Here is an 18,757-nt window from a genome sequence, read left to right on the forward strand (position 1 = left end):
AGTGAGGGTGGAAGAAGCTGTTTCATAGCCTTGCAGACAAGACCAGCATTGTCAAAAGTTTGTTTCCGCTGCCATTCCCCGATTCCCCTCTGCCCTCAAAAGATTTGTAAAGTGGTCAGGGCCATGATGTTGCCCAGTTTTGCTACCAACCTTCTTTTCTCTTGATCTTTTGTTTCAATGTCTGCTTTCTTTCCCCTACGTGCTCACTGAAGCCTGATTGTGGGGTCAGGCTATAATTAGTTTATATATGAAGTTTAATTCACTGTGGCTCTTCTGGCATTAGACTCAGATGGGCTTTGATGTCTGGCTGGAGCTTTGATCCCAGTCCCTCGAATGGTGGTCATCACCCCAACTCAAAGGATTGCCCTTTATTTTTTTCCCTCCTATTTGGAGACAGCCTTTCCCAATTACATCATTTGTGTTTGGCCATAAAAGCTGCAAGGCATCATTTTGTTGCTTTGCTCTATAGCAAAACGTGCAGTTGATGCTCCTTACTTTGCTTGGCTGCAAAAGATGTTCGCTGCTGGATAAGGCATTTGTACAGTGATGCTCGGACTTTGTGAGGGTGCTGTTGGGAGTTGTTCTGCCCAAGGGCAAAGCGTCAGACTGTGTGATCTGAGGGACCCTTTCTGACTCTGCCCAGGAAATATTTTTAAGCATAAGCTACACGACTGTGATATATTCAGTCGAGACTCTTTTTCATGTTAGCGACTTTATCTTACTCTCCACATCTTCCGGGCAGCAGATCCACCCCGTCTTTAATGTCACACTTTCTGAGCATCGATTAGCAGCTTGTCTGAGAAGACAGAGGCCTCCGGGGAAAGCAAAAGAACTAAGGAGAGCTGAGCGATACTACAAAGAAGATGAAGTGGCGTTAGAGGAGGAAGAAGCACCAGCACTTGCTTTAAAAAGAAAGGGGGGCTTCCCTGGTGGCGCAGTGGTTGGGAATCTGCCTGCCAATGCAGGGGACACGGGTTCGAGCCCTGGTCTGGGAGGATCCCACATGCCGCGGAGCAACTGGGCCCGTGAGCCACAGCTGCTGAGCCTGCGTGTCTGGAGCCTGTGCTCCGCAACAAGAGAGGCCGCGACAGTGAGAGGCCCGCGCACCGTGATGAAGAGTGGCCCCCGCTCGCCGCAGCTAGAGAAAGCCCTCGCACAGAAACGAAGACCCAACACAGCAAAAATAAATAAATTAAAAAAAAAAAAAAAGAATTAAGTGAATTGATGACTAAACCCTCTAGGGCAGTGCAATATAAATATTAAAAAAAAAAAAAAAAGAAAGAGAAAGAAAAATCAAATCGTGGTGGGGGTGGGGGGACACTTCCCTGGTGGCGCAGTGGTTAAGGATCCGCCTGCCAATGCAGGGGACACGGGTTCAATCCCTGGTCCAGGACGATCCCACATGCCGCGGAGCAACTAAGCCCCTGCGCCACAACTACTGAGCCTGAGCTCTAGAGCCCGCGAGCCACAACTACTGAAGCCCACGCGCCTAGAGCCCGTGCTCCGCAACAAGAGAAGCCACCGCAATGAGAAGCCCGCGTGCTGCTATGAAGAGTAGCCCCCGCTCGCCGCAACTAGAGAAAGCCTGCGCGCAGCAATGAAGACCCAACGCAGCTAAAAATAATTTAAAAATAAATAAAAATTAAAAATAAAAAAAAAAAATAGGAGGAAGTGAGATCCTGTCTCTGACAGGAGGGAACAGTGAACAGTGGGTGATTACCTTCAGCTGCGTCCCAAATACCTGCAACCAAAACAAAGAATCCAAGAGGAAAGAAAGCCAGAGGACTAAATTGGAGAGGAGTAAAATTGGCTGTTGGGTTAAGAAGAGAAGAGGGGCAACCCAACCAGGCACACTTAATCTGACGACATTGGGAGTTTTCCTGGAAAAACAATTACAGCATTGAGCTCCTTGCTTCTAACTTCACTTGACAGCCTGAGTTTGTTTTAATTGGCGCGTGAATGAGCAGCATTATTTATTAATGTGTAATGGACACTTTAGAAAGCATGACCTTTTTTCCTATTTGCGACCATTTTATTGGCGGAACCATTTGAATACATTACTTTTAATATTGAAACTTGCTGGGAACACTTTTTCATGGAGATGTACAAGCTGTTATGGCAAATGGTTGGCTTTGGACTAATGAGCCAGCTCAAAGTGGCATTTGGTGGGGAGGGGGCTTGGGAGGTGGGGAGGTTTGGAGACACAGCGACTTGTCTGTCTGCTTTAACAAGATTTATTAGTAGTGTGTAAAAACATGTTTCAGCTTTTTTTCCCCCCTCAACTATATAAATATAGCTGTCGCTGTGTGACATAACACAGGCCACAATAATAGATTCCACCCAGCCAGAAGGAATCTAATTCAGAACTAGAAAGCAAGAAGCTTGCCTAGAAATGAATAGCATGAGACAATGACAGAGGACATGGGTGAGTGGCATTTGGTAGACAGGATTAGTCATTATTCTTTAGTACCTTACTAAAATTAGGGAGGAAAATTTAGTTCCTGTATTATCAAGTACGGTGTTTGGCACACAGTAGGCATAAAGCATAGGTGAACTGAATGGAATTAATTTTGTATGTTGATGAGCACCTAAGCATAATTCCATTTTTAGATCTAATATACAATCTGGTTAATTATGAATCATGGATGTAGTTGTAGTTCCAGTTAGTCTGTGAGGGGCAGCAATGGGGAAGTCAATGGAGGGTGGCAAGAGAACTCTTGTTTTTGTTTTTTGGTACATGTCAACTTGACTCTATTTGTTGCAGAGATTAAATGGGTACTATTAAGTTAGTTGGAAAGTATGTTAATGAAAAAACAATTTACAACCAACCTGCAGTTTCTTGAGTGGTTGCAAAGGCATTGTCCTGAGTACAGTAATACTAAGAGGATATTAAAACAATCACTGCCTTCAGGGAACTTTAATAATGCAATTGGAGAGAAGGGATACACATAAACACCTACGTACATAGATGTAAGTGTACATACCGATATAAATAATCATACAAATAGCATTTGGTAAGAATAAAATATTCATGCAGTTAACAGGAGTTCAGAGGAGAGAACTGAAATGATCTTGGAGGGAAGAAGGTTGGACTACACAGAGGGGAGAAATGGAGAATTCTTAGCAGGGCTAAGCAGCTGGGTAAAGGTGTTAAGAGTCTGAAATAATGATATAGGATGCACTCCTTCACACAACATTTTGCCTGAACTTCAGCAAATCGTGACTTGCTGGATTCGATTTCTGAGGCTCTTGGATGTACTGCTGTTTAAAAGAGATATGGTACTTTTCCCTAGACAAGCCAGCTAGTGGCATTTCCAGACCCCTATCCCACTGAAATTCCCTGTGACCAGTGTCCCAAGCAGAGATGACCATACCACAAATGCTACTGCAGAGGAAAATTTTATTAGTCCCTCTGGAGGAAAAAAAAAGATACAACTCATATAACCTTTACTATCTATGTGCCTGCCACGTTGTAAACACCCCTACTCCCATATATATTATATACTGTATATTATTATAATTCTTACAACAGGCTTCTTCTGTTAGTAGCTCCATTTTACCGTTGGGGAAACGGAGGCACAGAGAGGTGAAGTTACTTGCCTGCACAGCTAGTCTTGGCTGGAAAGGGGATTCAATTTCAGGCAGTCTGGTTTCAGAGTCAGAGCTCTTGTGCTCGCAGACTAAATAACAACAATAAAAAACTCAAACAAAAACCAAAGCGCGCAGGCGCGCGGACTCACTAAACCCCGCTCTTGCAAAAGAACTGATGCAACCTCTTGCTATAGAGCGACATCCTCCTGCCTAATTTTATTGATAAATGCCTTCCGTGAAAAGATTAAAACAACAGCAGCAAAACTAAGAGTGAAACAGTTTTAGGACAACGTTGCACTGTGCCTTGTAGGGCCTGCCTTTACAACTTGGAGTCCAAAAAGCCAAACCCAAGAAATGGTCTTTGAATACATTCGCAGTACCTTGCTGGGTAAGGTGAAAGAAACCTAAATCAGTCTGAGTGGGTACGAACAGTGGACGGGTGGGGAAAGGGTTAACGTTGTGTGCTTCAACTCGGTCGAGTTTCAGAAAGTTCTCTGGGGAGCCCAACTGCCGCGTCCCTTCGCGGACCCTGCCTGCGAGGCCGACTGTAACAGGATGCTGGGGCTCGAGGTGCTCGCCCCTTGCTTTGTGCGAGGGAAAAGAACCAATAAGGAGCGAGGCAAAAACTGGGTGCTGTAAACCCGAAAAGGGGGAGAGGAGGCCCGCGGGAAGAGCGGGGGAGGAGAGAGGGAGGAGCGGGGAGGGCCCGGCGAGGAGGAGGCCGGCGCCGAGCGCGAGCGGCGCCCCTGACACTAGAGGGGGAAGCCGGGGGGGAGCGGGCCTCGCAGCCGAGGGGCCGGCGCGGGGAGGCGGGCGCCGGGCGGGGGTTCGCCAGGCCGCCGCGCGTGACGTAGCGCCGGGCAGGGCGTTATCAGCTGCGGGGCCGCGGCGAGGGACGCGGCGAGGGACGCGTGGCGACAGCGGACGGCGCCGCCCGGTCCCGGACGGCCGCAGCCCGCGGCCGCGCGCGCGGGTTCCGAGCGCTCCGGGTCTCCGCCCCTGCCGCCGCGCCCCGGCCGCCGGGAGGCATGAGTCCGCGGCTGCAACCCTAGCGCCCGCTCCTCCGCCCGGGCGGCCCGGCTGCGGGGACGGGTGCGCGCCGCAGGGTTGGGGGCCATGAAACCGAGTCCGGCCGGGACGGCGAGGGAGCTGGAGCCGCCGGCGCCGGTCCGGGGCGAGCAGCGCACGGCGGAGCCCGAGGGGCGCTGGCGGGAGAAGGGCGAGGCGGACACGGAGCGGCAGCGCACCCGCGAGCGGCAGGAGGCCACGCTGGCCGGGCTGGCGGAGCTGGAGTACCTGCGCCAGCGCCAGGAGCTGCTGGTTCGGGGCGCCCTGCGCAGCTCTGGGGGCGCGGGGGCAGCTGCAGCCCGCGCCGGGGAGCTGCCGGGGGAGGCGGCGCAGCGCAGCCGCCTGGAGGAGAAGTTCTTGGAGGAGAACATCTTGCTGCTGCGGAAGCAATTGGTAGGTCGTGCCCGGAGGTGGGGCACGGCTGTCCCTGCAGACGGGCCGGGGGTCGGGCAGGTGGCCTGTGGTGGGCGCTGGGGTGCCTCTGACTGGGGAAATCCTTTGGCTTCCCGGGACCCCCGCCCGGTGCCCCCCTGACCCGGGTTCCCGAGGGCGCCCGCGGCGCGTGGGCTGCCGACGCCCACGCGATCCCGGCGTGTGCCCGCTTTGTGTCAGGTAAGGGGCTGGCAGCCCCGCGCGGACGGCCGGGCCGGGGTGGCCGCTCTCCCCTCCTGCTCCGCCTTTGGAATTCTTGGAGTCTCCTGGTTGTTACCTTCAAACTCTCCAGTTAGACGAAAGCGTGCCCTCTCCCCGAAGGTTTGCAAAGCCTCATTTAAAATAGCATTTCTTTGGGGAGCTTCTTGGCTTCATGTCCTCCCGCCGAGAGGGGACAAAAGCCGAGGAGGGGGCTTGTGGCGCGGTTGACCGTCCAATGCCGAATTTTACGATTACACGGAGGCGGCCGCGGGGAACCTGCCCCTCCCAAGGCTTTCCCCAGCCTGCCAGCTTTTGCCGGGGCTGCTGCTTAATTTAAGATAGAAGCCCTTTTGTATAAGGCGGCTAAAACCGATGCAAATGATGGAAATTTGCCTGGAGAAAGTGCCCCCTCCCCTCATATTTTATATGTACTGCTCGCTGTGACTTGAGGTGGAGGTGGGCGAAGAGAAAAACCTGCTCTCAGGGAGCATTTATCATTGGATTTGTGTCAGCGTCTCAGACATTCTCTGCCGTCTTCATTAATGGGGAAGAAAAAGAACTTCGGCGCTTAATGTATTGATGAACAGCTTTTGACCCAGCCTCAGAGTAATGGCGGCAGCTTTGTTTCGGTGACCTCAAAAATGTAGTTTTGAAAACAGGAGGAAAAAAAAATCCTTATCTGACCATGTGATACTATCTGAAACTAGACGCATGCTAGATAATGTCCCTCCTACGATTACCAACAGAGTGATGCTGTGTGGTTATTTGTCAAGTGTTTTCTTGTATTACCTCTTTTCAGAGAATTTGTCTCTTTTTTTGAGCATCAAAGTGATTTGACTTGTTTGGTTCATTTTTTCTGAACTCATTCTAACAAACAAGCGTGTTATGTCTCCAAGCTTTTTAAGTCAAAGAACAGACAGGAGGGGTAGATCCATATGCATCTGTTTTGTAAGGATGTACAATATGTATCTGGTGGTTTGTGCAATACCTCTGTTTTGGCATTTTGCTGTGTTTTTTGGTAGCAGACACTGATCTGAGCCAATTCTTGCTGGTTATGCCTGTCATTGACATTGTGTGCATTGTCTTATACAATAGCACCTTCTTGTCTTCATGAATCTCACAACTGTGAGTGGCGCATTCCTGTTGACCCCTGGAGGGGAGCAAGGCAGCATGTCAGGAGAATTCCCGTCCACTCAGTGTTTGTGGTACTGTTTTCATTTGTAGACTTGGCATTTGTGATTTGAACCAGATGCCTTTCGAGTTTTGTGTTTTTGCTTCCCCAGCAATAGGAAGCACTAGGTGGCGGTGTGAGTTAGCACTACGGTCTGTCACCTTTGGAAACCCGAGCTGAGTTCAAATCTTGATGGACCTTCCCTTGAGGGTTTTGGATTCTGCCAGCTCACATTATACTTGGCACTGGCTATTAGTATTAGTTTCTCACTTTCAAAGGCCCTAAGACTGATTAAACCCCACAAAGCAACTAATAGAAAACAAAACTCTGCAGGACATTTGGCCAGAAAATCTCACCTAAGTAAGATTATAGTGTATTGTAGGAAATCTGTTATACTCTGACTTCAAATTAAAGAGTCTACAGTGAAGTACTGTTCTGTAAAAAATTGGCTGTACACAGAGGTTTTTTGAAAAATCTCAGTGGGTTTTTCTCACCTATAAAAAGTAAGTTTTTATATATATATATATATATATATATATATATATATATATATATATATATATATATATTAGTTGAAACTAAAAGCAAGTCTTGTTTTTATGAAGAAACTATATCGCCACAAAATGTGAGAAAGTGGAATTCAAGGTAGGACATATTCTTGAAGTTTTTCTTTATTTCAGGTCATCCGGTAAAAATTTTGGTTTTGGAAGATTTAGGGAACTCTTCAGATGGTAATTGGAATACTTAGAGCAGACTTTCTGGTTCTTTGTCACCAAAATGTGTTTGTTTTTCCTTTCTCCCTTTCTTCCTAATCAGAATTGTTTGAGGAGAAGAGATGCTGGTTTGTTGAACCAGTTGCAGGAACTCGACAAGCAGATAAGTGACCTGAGACTGGATGTGGAAAAGACATCTGAAGAGCACCTGGAGACAGACAGCCGCCCCAGCTCAGGTGAGTGTGGGAGCACAAGGAGGAATTCTGCGGTCATGAGTTCTGCCCTGGCCCCCTGTGCTTAGCATTCCCAGACCTGCAAATGGCAGTGGAGTTTGTTTCCAGTGCAGAGAGAATAAAACAAAACAAAACAAGAGAAGTCTGCCATTCAGTTGCATAAGAGGGAAACAAAATCAGAAAACAAATTTTTTAAAAAATTTGTTTTGTTGAAGTACAGTTGATTTACAATGTTGTCTTAATTTCTACTGTACAGCAAAGTGATTCAGTAATATGTATATATACATTCTTTTTCATGTTCTTTTCCATTAGAGTTTATCACAGGATATTGAATATAGTTCCCTGTGCTATACAGTAGGACCTTATTGTTTATCCATTCTCTATATAATAGTTAGCATTTGCTAATCCCAAATTCCCAATCCATCCCTCCCCCCACCCCCTCCCCCTTGGCAACCACAAGTCTGTTCTCTATGTCTGTGAGGCTGTTTCTGTTTTGTAGATAAGTTCGTTAGACAACAAAATTTTTAATAATGAGATTGATCTGACTGAAGTCTCCTGAGTTTAAAAATAAAAGCTTCTATTCCGATTTCTGGAAGAATGCTTCTCCTTTGAAACTTGAGAAAGTCAGAACTGGGCTAGAAAATTAGTCACACTTCAGCTTCCTGAGACCACTTCAAAAGTTTGTTCTTTTTTTCTTTTAAACCATTTGGCTACTTAAATAGATCTGTTTTTCTCTTCAAGTTATTCTTTCTGAAATGTTCATGAAAAAGTTGAAGTTTGACAGATCTAAGTCTCTTTCCTTGCACATCTTTAAAGGTGGGGTCTAGGAGTAAGGTCAGTTTGAGAGTGAGGGTACTCTCAGCTTTGAAACATACCCATAGTTATGGGCTCTTTGCCTTTTTCCAAAGATTGCTGGAAATGAAACCATAAAGTCAGGACACTAAATCTCGTGAACCAAAATTGGTGCCCCTCCCTCTCATAACTCTCCCTTTCCTACCTTTTCTACATGATTACCCCTTTTCCTTTTAGGCACAAATGTGTGTTATTGCTTGATATGATCTTAATCCCAAATGGTGTTTTTTATTTGTAGGGTTTTATGAACTGAGTGATGGGGCTTCGGGATCCCTTTCCAATTCCTCGAACTCCGTCTTTAGTGAGTGTTTATCCAGTTGTCATTCCAGCACCTGTTTTTGCAGCCCCTTGGAAGCAACCTTGACTATCTCAGATGGTTGCCCCAAATCTGCAGGTAAGACTTTTTACAATTGATAGACATTTTTAATTTCCTGGAAGGGGTCAAAGGTCTTTAAAGGTTGTCTAGCTTCTACTGATGAAAAACAAAGGCTCAGAGAATTTCATCAGCTTTCTGCATTTAGTGCCATCGTTGCATCTAGAATCAAGATCACCACTATTCCAGTCCTCTTTGGGTATCACCTGGCTTTACATTCTGATGATAGCAAGATAGCTTATTTTTAGAAATCCTGTCCCAATATTATAGGTCTTGAGCTCTGTTTTTGAGCTTCTGCTGTTCAGTTGTTTGCATTTTCTTTTCAGAATTACCTTGGATCTGTTTTCTTCTTCTTTTAATCATTTAAAGCTAAAGCTTACATTAAGTTAAATATATCTGTCAGCCTGGCTAAGAGCTGCTTGGCACTTCTGGTAGCAGTGGCCCCTCCCTGTTCTCCAGAATGCCTTGCATGATGGCATCTCTCTTCTTTTAGCAGGTGGATAGGGTGAGATCCCCTAGACCATGTTCCCCATTTTGGGCTATTCTTGCAGTGACCTCTAGAGAGAATCACGCCATTGTTGGTACAGGAAGAGTTTCTGCATTTCCACTGTGTGTCACACGCTGCTGTGTGCTCTGCGTACGTTTATCTGCTTTGAATCCTCCCGACAATTCTGCAGGGTGCAAGGGTTGTTAGCTCCATTTTACGTATCAGAAAAATGAGGCCTGGTGAGGTTAGGTTAGGTAAGTTGCTTAAGGTTATATAGAGAGTAAGTGACAGAGGCAGGGTTCAAGCTCAGGACTATCTGCCAGGTCCATGTTTTTCCACCACACCAAGGGAATCCAGAAATTGTTGTGTTCAACCTTCTCAACGAACAGAGGAGGAATTTGGTTTTATATGCCTTTGTCAGAGGCTTCTAATTTGCTGAATGGCAGAGTTGTTGCTGAAACTTGGGACACCTTCCTTAGTTCTGCTTTAGTACGATTCCTCAGAAGATCAGAGAAAATATGGAAGTTAGAGGAGCTGTGGGTCCTGGCACAAGTCACTGCACCCTTGGTTTGTATGTGTTGCCCACTTGGGTAAAAGGTTGAATTTCTGAGGTCCAGGCAATGCAAACATAACACTAAACAACTGAGGCTGCTAATTGGCTGGTGTCTTTGTACAATGTGTGTTGTTAGCAGCAAACGTTTGGCGAAGCACAAATCTGTGTTATCTAGAGTATCTGGGCCTCAAGTTCATTGGTAATCGCTCCCTTTCACTCTGCAGATCTGGTTTCAGAGGGAAATTTTATAAACCTATTAAAGGTACTTTGGTATAGGTTTTCCTAAAAGACAGACTCCTGCTATCCCAAATGCCACCTCTTCACATAATTGAGACAGTTGGGCTGGCCCTTGCCGGCTGGGATGCCTGTCTTGTTCCTTAACTTTATGGAGGAAAAAGAGATGAAAGATGTCATGTAGGTAAATATGACTTAAAGTAAGACAAGGATAGGCCTTGGGGTAGTGAGGAGGGATGGGCAAGGATATTAGCTAGAGAGGTTTCCCCTTCTTAAAACAAGCTATTTATTGGCAGTGGAGGTGGGATTGGGGACATGGCACTTTTATTTTACAATAATCTTTTGTTTACAAATGAATCATATAATTTCTGGGTCTAGGCTGTATTCCCCCCCTTCCCCGCCCCCCCCCACCAACTGCTAATTATCATTGGAATTCATGGAGCTTTCCCTTAAATTAACAATTAACATAGAACCTAGCATGTAGTGGGTTTTCAGTATTTGAGTGAATAAATATAATTATAATGGACAACAAATTAAATAGTGACAAAAACTTTGATTTTCTCTAACTAAAGGTCATTCAAGGGATTTGATATTTATAATGTATGCCAGGACAAGACAGCAAAATCATTTAATTAAGCAAGAAAGCTTGATGTCATTGTATTTTGGCATCTACATTTTTGAGATGTGGGAAATTTATTCATTAATACTACTACTCAATCTTTTAAAACATCATCAAGAATTCCCTCCTAAAATATTGTACTTTATTTTTTAGTGTCACTATTGAAAACATAGGGTGATTATTATATAAATTTAATTAGTCTCTATTGAAATTTGATTAGTTACCCTGACCTTTCAATTGACAGTTATACTAGAACACATGTCATTAAGAATTAGGTCTAAAAAAAAAAAAAAAAATGAGGAGGAAGCCCATAGAGAGTATAGTTTATCTGAAGTATTTTAAAGGGAAACCAGGAATAGAACACAGAAGGGAGAGTGGCCTAGAGAAAGAACGGCTCAAAAAACATTTATTTTTCCAGTAATATAATATACTGGAAATATTGCAATATACTGCAATATATGTATAATGCAGTACATATTTACTGAAAATTTAGAAAATAGAAAATAAAGAAGAAAGTAAACATTACTTGCTTTCCCACCACATTGAGATGCTCGTGCTCCATTAGCATCTTGGTGAGCTTCATTTCAGACTTTTTTCTTTGAATATATCCAGTCTTAATAAAACTATAATCAATAGTCTGGTATTATGATTTTCACTCCACTTTAAAGTGTTTTCCCCATATTATTCAATAGTTTGAAAGCATTTTTAATGACTGAATATTTTTCCTTCAGAGCTATAGCTTGTCAAAAATTCCTTTGTTAATTTTTTTTTCCGTCACCCAGTAGTGTGAACTGTATGTGAAATAGTAGAATAGCTTGTGGAGTATTTGTTGATTCTTTGGCATTCTCCCTCTACCCATGAATTTGTCTTCGTAGAAACTGGCCAGAGTCGAGATGGTGCTGACACCAATTCATTTCTTCAGAGTGTACCTTTAAATGTTTTTCAGATCTCATAGGATGGTTGGAACATAAAGAAGGCCACTGTGAAGACCAGGCCTCAGGGGCAGTTGGCCGTTCCCCCTCCACATCACAGTCTAATTCCCTTGGTGTCATTGCAGATGTGAATCCCAAGTACCAGTGTGATCTGGTGTCTAAAAACGGGAATGATGTGTATCGCTACCCCAGTCCGCTTCATGCTGTGGCCGTGCAGAGCCCAATGTTTCTCCTTTGCCTGACCGGCAATCCCCTGAGGGAAGACGAGAGGCTCGGTAGCCATGCCAACGACATTTGTGTCGGATCTGAGCTGGATGCCGTCAAGACGGACACTTCCTTACCCTCTCCAAGCAGTCTGTGGTCTGCTCCCCATCCTTCATCGAGTAAGAAAATGGACGGTTACATTCTGAGCCTGGTCCAGAAAAAAACACACCCTGTAAGGACCAACAAGCCGAGAACCAGTGTGAACGCTGACCCCACCAAGGGGCTTCTGAGGAATGGGAGCGTTTGTGTCAGAGTGACTGCGGCCGTCTCACAGGGCAACGGTGGGAATCTTAAGAATTCTAAACAGGTGCCTTTGCCCTCTGGCGGGATCCCCTCTTTGGACAATGGGACGTTGTCCCCAATGAAACAGTGGTCAAAAGAATCAAAGCCAGAACCACTGGAAAGCAAGAGGTTGCCCGCGCCTGAGGGCATCTCCCCAGGCGCTGCCACTGAACTTCCAGGTAAGCATCTGCCCAAAAATGCCAAGCCAGCCTCCCAGGAACTTGCTAGGTGTCCCCCTGCTGGGGCAGGGGAGTCTCCTAAGGAAAGCGGGCAGATCCCAGCTGCCTCCCCAAAAGAGAGCCCCGGGAGGGTCCCCGCCTCGCTGCAAGAGAACAAGGTGGTCCAGCCACTGAAAAAGGTGCCGCAGAAAAACAGCCCGCCGGCTCTCCCTACGGCGGCGCCCCCTCCCGCCGCTTCGGCTCTGCTGTCTCCCGCTTTCCCGGTGGAAGAGCGCCCTGCCCTGGATTTCAGAAGCGAGGGCTCTTCTCAGAGCCTGGAGGAAGGGCCTCTGGGGAAGGCGCCGCCGGTCCTGGCGCAGCCGCCCGGCGTCAGGCCGCCCCGGGGTACGCGGCTCGCGGCCGCCCCGAGGGGCTGCACCCTGAAGCCCCGGGCCCCGGCCGTCCACGGGCCGGAGAGCGCGCTGCCCGCCGTGAGGGAGAAAGGCCGGGCGGCTGGCAAGAAGTGTCGGTTCCCCGATGACGCGGATACAAATAAGAAACTTCGGAGAGCCCCGGCCAAGGGGCGGCGGGGCGGGGGCGGCCAGCCCGACGCGGGACCGCCCAGCCGGCCGCTGGGGACGGGCCACCGGGCGGGGAGCCGCGGCCACGGCCACGGCCACGGCCGGGAGGCGGTGGTGGCCAAGCCCAAGCACAAGCGCACCGACTCGCGGCGGTGGAGGTCGGCCGCCGAGGTGTCCTACGAGGAGGCGCTGCGGCGCGCGCGGCGGGGCCGCCGGGAGCCCGCGGGGCTGTTCGCGGCCGGGCCGCTGCCCTACGCCAGCCCCTACGCGTACGCGGCCAGCGACTCCGAGTACTCGGCCGAGTGCGAGTCTCTGTTCCACTCCACCGTGCTGGACACGAGCGAGGACGAGCGCAGCAACTACACCACGAACTGCTTCGGCGACAGCGAGTCCAGCGTGAGCGAGGGCGAGTTCGTGGGCGACAGCACCAGCACCAGCGACTCCGAGGAGAGCGGAGGCTTGATTTGGTCCCAGTTTGTCCAGACTCTCCCTCTGCAGCCGGTCCCGGCCCCGGACCTTCGCCACAACCCCACCAAAACCTTCGTCAAAATTAAGGCTTCACACAACCTCAAGAAGAAGATCCTGCGCTTTCGGTCTGGCTCTTTGAAACTGATGACGACCGTTTGAGTAACATCCTTGGTGTAGAAAGTGGGGTTTTTCTAGTTCCCGAAGAAACGGCGGCGTCTTACTGTTTTGTGCGTAATAATCCCATGGAATGCTTTCCTTTGGTTTAGATAAAACCGAGGTGAATTATGTCTCATCTTCGTCAAGTATGGACGCTAGTGCCTTTAGTGGAAGGTAAAGAATGTCTTTGCTGGTTAGAAGTGAATATTGAGTTTCTAATGGTGGTGATAGTGACTTTTGTGGTATCAGATGGTTTTTATTTGACATTTTGTGAGCATCTGTGAAGGCACAGGTTTTGATGTTCAAGTGTTAATGGGATGAGACCTTTTGATCTGGAGGTCAGGTGGATGGAATTTTAGGACATACATTTGCTTCTTTGGTTCTTTAGGGCAGCGTCTCCAGGAGCGTTTTCCTGTTGGGGGTATCACATACAATTGTGTGAGGTAGATACAAGGGGCAGTCATGGTTTTCTGTAGTTTTCTATATACTCTTCTTTTCTCGGATGTATCCCCATTCTGTATTCTCCTCAGAACTCTTTGGTTTACTGGACTCAGAACTTGAAGACCAGACCCTACATCCAGAGAGGTGACCTGGATAGGGAGGCTGGTAATACCTTAAAAGGATTCACTAAAACCTTTGCCACACTTGGTGCCTAGGCCCTGGTTACAGTAACCCCTTCTAGGGCCATTTACCCAATGTTGATGCCTTTCTCCTCCTCCCTAATTTGCAGCAGATCCAACCATTCCTCCCTTGGAGACTTGCCTTTGGGAGAACATTTTGGTCATCGGGTACAGAGAAATTCACTCCTAGTGAAATAACCCTTGGGTACGACTCCAAGCTCAGAACTGCTCGCGTAGCACTGTGCCACCTAAGCATTAGCCCAAACGTATTAGTGCAATCCAGTCCAGATTGGACCACTGACCCTGTTTGGAAGGGCTTTTAAAAAAAAAAAATTTTTTTTTGGTAAACAGTATTGTGTAAAATTCCTTTTTTTATACCAGTATATGCATGTTTTGTGCATGAGTAGTATTTGTTTTGATATTCCTGTTGATGTTAAATGACTGTATGATATAAACAGTATGTGTTTTTATATATCTTTGTGTAAATTTAATATAACGCATTATATGCTGTAATAAACGATTTGTTTTACTGCTGTTAAGTTTGTTATTTGGGTATAAAACCAGATGTTTACACCTATAAATCTTGTACTGATTATTGTGGGATTTATATTAGGCCTGTTCTAGCATTAGAATATTATTTGCAATAATAATTAAGGCAGATTTTAGGAGTGTTGGAATGGATGGTGAATAAACAAATGAGGAAAAGCAAGCTACTTCTTTAGAATGGTTAAGGTGCTTCTTTAAAATTTAAGGTACATTTGATAGGTCTCTTCTAAGGAAAATATTTATGAGAAGACTTCCCCTCTCTCCCTCAATGTCTAAGTATGAAAAATTTTTAACATGGAAAAGTTGAAAGGATAGTACAATAAACACCTGTACAGCCATCACCTAGATTCAACAATTGTTAACATTTTGCCATGCTTGCTTTAACACTCTTTATGTATTGATATATATTAGATTAAACCATATTGCTGGTTTTGTGGGTCAAAGACAGATTTTGGCAATCCTCCCTCTCCCCACCACGCTACTACATTGTTTTAAAGTAAATTTCAGGCATCATGATATTTCATCTCTAAAAATTTATGTATTTCCTAAGAACAAGGAGATTCTCCTATATAATCACAACACCATGATCACACCCAAGGAAAATTGACAATAATTCTTATTATCATCAAAAATTTAATCTCTATTCAAATTTTCCAATTTGTTTCAAGAATTTCTTAGTAGCAGCTTCCCTGCTCCTCCCAACCAGGATTCAGTCAATGCTATACGTTGCATTTGGTTATAGATCCCTAGTCTTTTAAGTCTGGAATAGCCTCTCCATATTTTTTTCAAATGACATTGGGTTTTTAAAGTCAGAGCAGTTGTCTTGTAGAAGGGCCCACATTCTGAATTTGGTTGTTTCTTTTTTTGGTTTTTTTTTTTTTTTTGGTTTTTTCTTTATGTTGTCTTCTAACATCTTCTAGTTCCTCTATTTCCTGTAAACTGTGAAGGCTTGATTGGATTCAGGTTAAACATTCTTGGCAAGAAGATTTCACTAGTGATCTTGTGTACTTTTATTGCTTCACATCAAGAAACAGAATATCAGGTTGCCCTACTATTACTGAATTTAAGAGTGATCCCTTTAAGAGTCAAGTCGGTGAGCAGAATTTTCTCCACTATAAAGGTTTTGTTTTTCCTCTTTGCAAATGGTTAATGTTTGTGGGTGACTCCTTGGTAGTGTGTGTGGATATCCTGTTCTTCATAACCTTCCACTTAATGGCTTTAGTTTACTTTGCTGATCCTTGCCTGAATCAGTTATTGCCTTGGGGATGCAAAATGGTTTTCTAAGTATCTTTTCTTCTTTTACTAGCTGACATTCTACAAAAAAGAGCTTTCCTTGTTTTTTTTCCCTGTCTCTTTTTAAAATACCATGATGGATTCGTGGATTTTTGTTCATTTGATTCTTTACAATCACTTACGGTTATTGTTCTTTTTGATGCTCCACATGTCCCAGATTTGGCCAGTGGGAGGATACATTTCATTAAAAGGAGACTCTGGAATCATCTCAGTCTCATAATTCATATATTTATTATGAGATGTACTCCATTAAAATGATTTTTTCACATGCTAAAGTGCAATGCAACAAAAATCCCTTAACTATCCATTTTTTTATTCTGTCTTGGAAATGATCTCTTTTCCTATATTTTATATCCCTCTTATCTCTAAGAAGGCTTTTAACTTTGAAACTATAGCAAATTATTTCTCCTATAAAACTGTATCTTATCTTTATAAAGATAAGACTTTTTTTCAACAAGACATCTTTTTTTAACATCTTAGACAATTTTTGCAAATGTAGAGTTGCTAGTCTTTTCGTATTCATATGTTTTTATATGCAGTCATTCTTCTTTGACTAGAATTTCTTTGGTTACCTGATTAAATCTAAGCCAAGCGCAAACAAGGGGATGATCTCACCATGTTTTCTAATGGTGTGATCCAATCTCTTTGGGGGCAAGTTATAAAGTTTATTGTGTAAGGCAACTGGGAACTGCAGTCAGTTGTTGAATCATGTCCAAGTTGTTCTCAATAAGCATTATTCTCAGAAGGGGATGCTTCCTGAAAACTAGCTTCTGAATAATTACATGTTAGGTGACAGAATGCCAAAGGAAGAGAAGCATGAAAAACAGGATTTTTCAAAGAACTTTGGGTTTGTCCACCTCTGTCTATTGCTTGACTTCCCTGTAGCTAGCAGTTGTACTGCACTTGGAAAATTGGGTTTTGTCCATTATTTTCAATGACAAAATACCTGCTATTGTTGTTTCAAACAAAATGGTTCTTTAAAGTATTTTCCTTTATTTAAATAAATTACAAATACTCATTGTCAGAAAAGAAAAAGAAACCAGATATATACACAGGTGTTTACACTCTTCTCTCTCAATCCTCCTCAAATCCTACTCTTCAGTAACGTTGGTGTATATATTTCCATACTCTGTTATATGCACAAATATATAACCTTTATATTTTTTCTTCAAAACCAAGTCTCAGTTTATATGTATCATTCTGTAACTTGCTTCCTTCATTTCGTGAATATAATTCTCTCTTTGTAATGGGATTCCAAGTATGTCCTTGGAAAATAGGCACCAGAGGAAAAAGGCACCAGATTTTATGGGGCTACTTTTTTGCTCTGCTTAGAAAAATGCTAATATTTAGCAGCAAAAGTGTTACCTGAGTGCTATACTTTTGCACACATATTGCCTTTCTAGTTTTCTCATGTATTTTGTTATTTTGTATTGTGAGGTCACTTCAGTGGGGTATTATTGCGGGAATCCTATGAGTCTTGATTAAGGCTTTTGCCATACCGAGGAGCTTTGTCTTTTTTTCTGGCAGGTGCCTCAGGGACATTTCCAGGCTGGACAACTTTTAAGTTCATTTCTCTGCTTTGAGGTTACCTGACTACAGAGGTAGTATAAATTCAAATCCTAAATCCACATGGAAGTTACATGTTCTCAGAGGAGACCTTTCCCAAGGTGGAAGAGATTCCTTATTTTCATCCTGGGCCAAGAAGTGGATTTTTTTTTCTTGGACCAACTCTTCACTGAGGGTATAGTGCTTCTGTGCCTGTAGGAATATGGGGAAGTCTCAGTCCCAAATCCTACCCTCGGAGAGCCAAGTCCTTGTCCTTGTGTGCCTTGCTTTAGGGACCAGAAACTTCTCCCTCTACTCTCCAAAAAGATAGACCAAACTTGGGTTCATTTCTAGTGAAGTCAATGTACACTTAACGAGGACGTTTGTTAATAGTTTACCCATCATTTCCAAGTGTTTTACAGTGAAATGATTAGGTTGTCTATCAATCAAAAGGCTGGAAACAGGAACCATAGAGCTACCCATTGCCTTTGCCAATAAGTTGGATTCTCCTTTCCCCCTCTAATTTTTGTACAATATTATTGAGGTACAACTGAAGTACGATAAAATGCACATACTTGAACTTCACAACTGGATCAGTTTTGATATACTTATATACCCGTGTAATCACCACAATCAATAATAACGAACATTTCCATCATTCTCAAAACTTTGCTTGAGATCTTTGTACTCCATCTCTGCCTCCACCCCTTTCCCCAGAAAACCACTGATCTGCTTTCTGTCACTATAGATTACTATGTATTTTATAGAATTCTATATAAATGGAATTAAACAGTGTGTACTCTTTTTTTGCCTGAATTTTTCATTCTGCATAATGATTTTTAGGTTTGTCTATGTTGCTTCATGTCTCAATAGTTCATTCCTTTTTTATTGCTGAGTTGTATTCTTCTGTACAGATAAATAATGATTTGTTTATCCCATTTACTTGTTCATGGACATTCGGGTTATTTCCAGTTTGGGGCTATTACAAATAAAACAGTGAAGAACATTCATGCACAGGTCTTTGTGTGGACAGATGTGTTTGTTTCCCTTGGGTAAATGGAATGCATTGATCTTATGGTAGGCGTATGTTTAACTGCAAAGATATATTCCAAACGGGTTGTACTATTTTACATTTTTACAAGTAACATGTGAGAGTTTTGCTTGCTCCATATCCTCACTATCATTTGGCATGCTCAGTCTTTTTAGTTTTAGTCAATTTAATGGACGTATAATGGTATCCTATTGTGGTTTTAATTTGAATTTCCTTGATGACTAATGACGTTGAACATCTTTTCATGTGCTTATTGGCCATCTATCTATCTTCTCTGGTGAAGTATCTGTTCACATAGTTTGTCCATGGGTTGTTGGGCTTCTTATTATTACGT

General features: G+C 44.4%; 1 protein-coding gene across 2 annotated transcripts; it reads left to right on the forward strand.

Moving 5' to 3' along the window:
* The first annotated feature begins 4,488 nt into the window (after positions 1–4,488).
* On the forward strand, positions 4,489–14,522 carry DACT1 (dishevelled binding antagonist of beta catenin 1). 2 transcript variants are annotated; one of them, XM_057543773.1, is made up of 4 exons: positions 4,489–5,052; positions 7,280–7,412; positions 8,500–8,655; positions 11,474–14,522. In XM_057543773.1, the coding sequence occupies exons 1-4, from the start codon at positions 4,708–4,710 to the stop codon at positions 13,369–13,371; spliced, it is 2,532 nt and encodes an 843-aa protein (XP_057399756.1). In that variant the 5' UTR covers positions 4,489–4,707; the 3' UTR covers positions 13,372–14,522. The 2 variants fall into 2 exon arrangements, with proteins under 2 accessions (XP_057399756.1, XP_057399757.1); XM_057543774.1 differs by having other exon boundaries at positions 11,585–14,522.
* The last annotated feature ends 4,235 nt before the right edge of the window (positions 14,523–18,757 follow it).

The sequence above is a fragment of the Balaenoptera acutorostrata genome, chromosome 3, assembly GCF_949987535.1.
Source record: "Balaenoptera acutorostrata chromosome 3, mBalAcu1.1, whole genome shotgun sequence".
In the NCBI taxonomy this organism is placed as follows: Eukaryota; Metazoa; Chordata; class Mammalia; order Artiodactyla; family Balaenopteridae; genus Balaenoptera; species Balaenoptera acutorostrata.